Genomic DNA, 6,000 nt, shown 5'->3' on the forward strand with positions numbered 1-6,000 from the left:
TGTCCAAACCTCATGCCCAAGGTGATGGTATTAGGAGGAGGGACTATGGGGAGGTGATTAGGTAATGAGGGTGAAGCCTCATGAAAATGAGTAATGCTCTTATGAAAGAGACCCCAGAGCGCTCCCTCATCTTTTCCACTAAGGGTTGTTGTTCAGTCACTGAGTCCTGGCAGCGACCTCATGGACTGCAGCACACCAGGCTTCCCTGTCCTTCACTATCTCCTGAAGTTTGCTCAAATTCATGCCCGCTAAGTCGATGATGCCATCCAACCATCTTATCCTCTGTCTCCCCTTTCTCTTCCTGCATTCAATCTTTCCCAGCATCAGGGTCTTTTCCAATGAATCGGCTCTTCGCATCAGGTGGTCTAAGTATAGGAGCTTCAGCTTTAGCATCAGTCCTTCCAATGAATATTCAGGACTGATTTCCTTCTGGACTGACTGGTTTGTGAGGACATAGCAAAAAGATGGAATTAGACACTCACCAGACCGTAAATCTACCAGCATCATGTTCTTGGACTTTTTAGCGTCTAGAAATGTGTGAAATATTGAGTAAATGTTGTTAATAAGCCATCAAGTTTATGGTATTTGTTACTTCAGGCCACTGAACTTATAAGTTCTGAAGTTATAAATAGGTTTAAAATTGTTTCATTTTTATCATTAACATTTGATTGACAAAATATATATTTGATGCTAAAGAAATATTAACAGCACTGAATGAACAAATTATTGAGGCTTTATGTGAACTTTAGTAGTTTCCATGGAAATGCAACTATTCCATTACTTTACTTTATTTTTTGGCCACACTGTGGCATTCGGGATCTTAGTTCCCCAATTAGGGGTTGAACCTGTGCCCCCTGCAGTAGAAGTGCATATTCTTAACCACTAGTCCACCAGCCAAGTCCCCTACCTTAATTTCAAAAGTAACATGGTTTTTTAAAAATTTGTTACTATGTTTCATTATAGGAAATTTGGAGATCAGATAAAGAAGAAAACCAAAATTTCCATAATCCCACTGTCCAGAAGATGATTACAATTTCAAATTTTCCTTCCTGAATATTATTTTGCTTCATTTTGAAACAAAAAATGGGCCAAATACTACATATCCTTTTATAATGTGTTCTTTTCATTTAGCAATATATCCTATCTGAATTATTAAATATTGCTCTATTAAAGCAAACTGGGTATCCTGTTTTATGGATACATTTTAACTTAATTCTTTTTTGCTCGATTTTTAGATTGCTAGAATTTTTTACTATGATAAACAACACTATAATGGACTCATTTTTTACATTTATGACTATTTTCCCTAGGTAAAATATTGAAAATGACAATTCTAGGGGCTAGTAATATTAGTTTTACCAAAGCCTTTCATTGTTAAAGTTGAATCTATTACTAATTTATTCTGTGATTTTTTTCCTATGTATTTTGAATAGCGAAGTCTTCCCTATTCAAAAAATACTTACGTTTTCTTTCACTTTATTTTCTAACATATAGCTTCACTTTTAACATATAAACTCTTTGATTTTAGTTTGGAATTTGTTTTGCTGTATAATTATATAGAGTCTGATTTCACAATTTTCCCCAAATTGCTAACCAATTAGTTCTAGAGCATTTATTTAATTCTTTTACTTAATTCTTTTATTTAATTCCCATTGACATGATGTGACTTTTAGCATATGCTAAATTATTATACATACTAGAGTTTGTTCCTAAACTTTGTCTTTTTTCACTAATTTTTTAAAAAATTTGCTGTTACTATATTGTTTTAATCACTGTAATTTCTATAATACAGTTTGATATTTGGAAGACAAGTACCACTCACTGCTCGTCCTTTTTAGATTTTTTGGCTAGTTAAGAATCTCCAAGGGACTTCCCTGGTGGTCCAGTGGCTAAGGATCTGTGGTCCAAGGCAAGGGACAGGGGTTTGAGCCCTGTCTGAGGAACTAAGATCCCACATGCCGTGGAACAACTAAGCCCTCAAGCTGCAACTACTGAGCTCGAGCACTGCATCTAAGACCCAACACAGCCATAAATAAATAAATATTTTTTAAAAAGGATCTCCAAGATTCTGCACTCTGCCAAGATCTGGTTACACCAGAAAAAACTCCGATTGCGCTTTTGATTGAAATTGCCAAAAATCTACATATTTATTTGGAATGAATGTTTCTAATATATGACAGTATTGTTGTTGTTCAGTTGCCCAGTCATGTCCAACTCTTTTCTCTACATTTATTCAGTCTTTAACTACCTCAGTAAAGTTTTATGTTTCCTTCATTTGCTCTGCATGATTCTTGTAGAGTTTATTCCCAAGTTATCAGTACACACACATACACACTCACACACATATTTGCTATTGTTACTGTCAATGAGATCTAAAGACCAGCTCGGGAAAATATCTGCAATAGGTGTTTCAGGCAAAGGTTCAACTTAAATGAGTCTTATAAAGGGGAAAAAAAAAAAAAAAACATGCCATAAATTCAGTAGAAAAATGGATAAAGGATATGAGCACATAATTTACAACAGAAAGACAGGTGTCAATAAACACATGGTTTATAAAAACAAAAAACTGTTCAGCCTGAATAATAATTACAGGAATCCAGTTTACATTGAGACCATTTTCAGTATCAAACTAATGATTAGTATTGGGGTTTAAAAAGCAGGTTTTGTGCCTCCTTTCACTGGTTCATGACAGTTCTATGATTGTGAAGGCAGAGCCAGCTATCATTCATCTCTGAGGTCCCTTTCACCTAGCACAGCCTGGCAGGAGCTGGGGATTCTCTGTAAGATGCCTACTGAATTGAATACAGATTTTTCCAGGTGGAAGTGAGGCACAGTGTATTCTTCTAGGAAGAGGAAACAGCTGAGTCAGGCTGTATAAATGCCCACATAGCTGCAAGAGAAGATGCGGTTCCAACAGGCTGTGTGGATCCCATCATCAGTGCAAGAAGAGAAGGGGGTGATCGAGCAGGATCAGGCCATGCAGCATAACATGTGTTACTTTGTGCAATGAACTGTATCCTATGAGCATTATCAAAACAAAATTTGAGCAGGGAACTCTACTCATATTTCATTTTGATAATGCCTCATTTCCACCTGGAAGAAAAATATCTTTATTCGATTCAGCACAGGGAACTCTATTCAGAGCTCTGTGGTGATCTAAATGGGAAGGAAATCCAAAATAGAGGGGATACATGTATACATACAGCGGATTCGCCTTGCTGTACAGTTGAAACTAACACACCATTGTAATGCAACAATACTCCAATAAATATTAATTTTAAAAATTTGAGTAGGATAATAATACAACAAGATGACTATAGCAATATTTACAGGATGAAAGGGAAATACTAGAGAAAAGGAGGATGCATAGGAGAGTAAGGCAACTCAGGGGAAGGGAAAGGGAATATTAGGGAAATAGCATTTATTAAATTAAGTACATAATATGTCCATTTTCACATTAGCCTTCACAATAAGTCTGTGTGGCAAGCATTAGTATCCTCATTCCTAAGAGGAAACTGAGGTTCAGAGTTTTGGGGGTTCTTTTTGGCCACACAGCACGTGAGATCTTAGTTCCCCAACTAGGGATAGAACCCCGTGCCCCTGCATTGGGAGTGTGGAGTCTTAACCACTAGCCTACCAGGGAAGTGCCTGAGATTCAGAGATTTGAAGTTAACACGTGGAAGGCTGCACAATCAGATAGTGGCACTATCAGCTGGGATTCGAACTCTGTCTGCAAAGCCCATGCACTTTCTACCACATACACTGCTGAGACAGGACAGGGCTGAGAGAATGAAGGAGGAGGAGGGAGACCCAGGGATATCTCAGGGTAGAAACCACCCCAGGCATGACAGCAGGACCGTCAGTCTGGTGAGGACATGGCCCAGAATAAAGACTCCCTGGGAAGAAAGGGCTCGGAAGATTGATCGTACACACAGAGTCTGAGATGACAATGGGACTTGTCCCTGGAGCCATCCAGGAGACCCTGAGAAAGACAGATGCGTGTGGAGCTGCTGGTGGAGGAGCAGAAGCTGAGGGAGCAGCGCGGAGCAGAGAGGAGGGTGGGTCTCGGGGGCTGTGATCTCTGCGGTGGGTGGAGTCAGGCCAGGTTCCGCCCAGCTCAAGGAGGGGTCGGGTGCAGGGGACAGTCAGGTCAAAGGAGATTGAGTGAGGAGAGAATATGAGATGGGTTATCAACGAAACAGTACCTTCTCATCTGTAGCCTTCAAGGGACACATACCTGCTTCTGGGCAACAGAGGTTTTCAAATGCTTTGTCTGTATAATCTTCCTGCGCCTTCATACATTTCTGTTCCAAGAACTTCATGCCATCCTCAGAGGTCAAACTTTTAATCAGCATATCCACTGCCTAAAGCAATTCCACAGTGTTTCATGAGAAATAAGCCACATTTTGGGGGAAAAGGTTTAAAAATTATTCTGTATTCCCAGTAGTAGCATTTATCAAGATATGCAATGAGAATTCAATATATGTTTATTACATGAAGCAATAGGCTTTTAAAGCTGGAACTCTTTTGGAACAAGGTAGAAACAGGAATATGTCTGTCCATTTCTTCTCCTTGTCAACAGTGACGAGCACTGATCCCATGGCAACTAATTTGATGCAGACATCCTGCCTTTGATCTTATCCCCCTACTGTTCCATGCTATGGAACTCTAAAGATGAGTTCATCCATGTCCTGCTTTAAGCTTTAACATTGCCAATCAGGTCCGTAAAACTGCTCCTAACATTCCATTATTAATATTAAAATGATCACTCTGTTTCAAGCATAACAAAGCAAAGAAGAACAAAGGATGAACAAATTGGTACATAAAACTTTGGGGATTCTATCCCTTTCTCTAGAAGGCCAACTTTGAAAGTGAAAGTGTTAGTCGCTCAGTCATGTCTGACTCTTTGCGACCCCATAGACAACAGCCTGCGAGGCTCCTCTGTCCATGGGATTCTCCAGGCCGGAATACTGGAGTGGGTTGCCACACTCTCCTCCAGGGGATCTTCCTGACCCAGGGATCAAACCCTGGTCTTCTGCATTTCAGGTGATTCTTTACAATCTGAGCCATCAGGGAAGCCACTGGAGGACCGGTCCTCAGCGTCCAATCCAGACCCCGGGTCCGCAGAGCTGCTCCCTCCGGGGCTCACAGCTCCGGGCCACGCAGAGCCCAGCGGTCAGAGGTGAGTACTACCACTTCACTGAGGTCTTTATACGGCAAAATGCTGGTAAAATCTCAAAACTTGGGGAGCACAGAGGACTTTTAGGGCAGTGAAAACACTCTGTATGATTCTATAATTTTACTCTAAAATTTAAAAATATTATTTATTTTTATTTTATTTTTTAAACTTTTTATTTCATACTGGAGTATAGTTGATTAACAACATTGTTAGTTTCAAATGCATAGCAAAGAGATTCAGTAATATACATAGATGTATCTATTCTTTTTCAATTTCTTTCAGTTATACATTTAAATGTATCTATTCTTTTTCAATGGTTCTATAATGATGTCATTCTACACCTGTCAAAACCACAGAATGAGTGAACCCTAACATAACCTATGGACTTTGGGTGATTAGCACGGGCCAGTGTAGGTTCATCAATATGCAATGAGTATTCAACATATGTTTATTACATGAATCAACAGGATTTTAAACTGGAACTATGTTGGAACAAGGTAGAAACAGGAATGTGTCTGTCCATTTCTTCCCCTTGTCAAAAGAGATGAGCACTGATCATGTGGTAGCTAATTTGCCATGAATGTTCCACTCTGGTGGGAGGTGCTGATGGTAGGAAGGCTGTGTGTGTGTGTGTGTGTGTGTGTGTGTGTGTGTGTGTGTGTGTGTGTGTGTGTGTGTGTGTGTGTGTGTGTGTGTGTGTGTGTGGCACGGCATGGGCAAGAGCTATATGGGAAATCTCTCTACCTACTGCTCAATTTTGCCATGAACCTAAAACTGCTCTAAAACATAAAGTCTATTTTTTTAAAAAATGGACCTTCATC

The 6,000-nt window shown here is 39.6% G+C and overlaps 1 protein-coding gene across 1 annotated transcript in view; it reads right to left on the bottom strand.

The window, feature by feature from the left end:
• NEK5 (NIMA related kinase 5) overlaps positions 1–6,000 on the bottom strand; it is a 52,979-nt gene that overhangs the window by 9,414 nt on the left and 37,565 nt on the right. The window contains exons 18-19 of the mRNA XM_065901792.1: positions 4,238–4,364; positions 3,982–4,081 (exon numbers count right to left, since the gene is read on the bottom strand). Of these exons, the coding sequence (XP_065757864.1) occupies positions 3,982–4,081; positions 4,238–4,364 (227 nt within the window). The remainder of the gene's footprint in view (positions 1–3,981; positions 4,082–4,237; positions 4,365–6,000) is intronic.

Source organism: Muntiacus reevesi, chromosome 11 (assembly GCF_963930625.1).
Source record: "Muntiacus reevesi chromosome 11, mMunRee1.1, whole genome shotgun sequence".
NCBI lineage: Eukaryota > Metazoa > Chordata > Mammalia > Artiodactyla > Cervidae > Muntiacus > Muntiacus reevesi.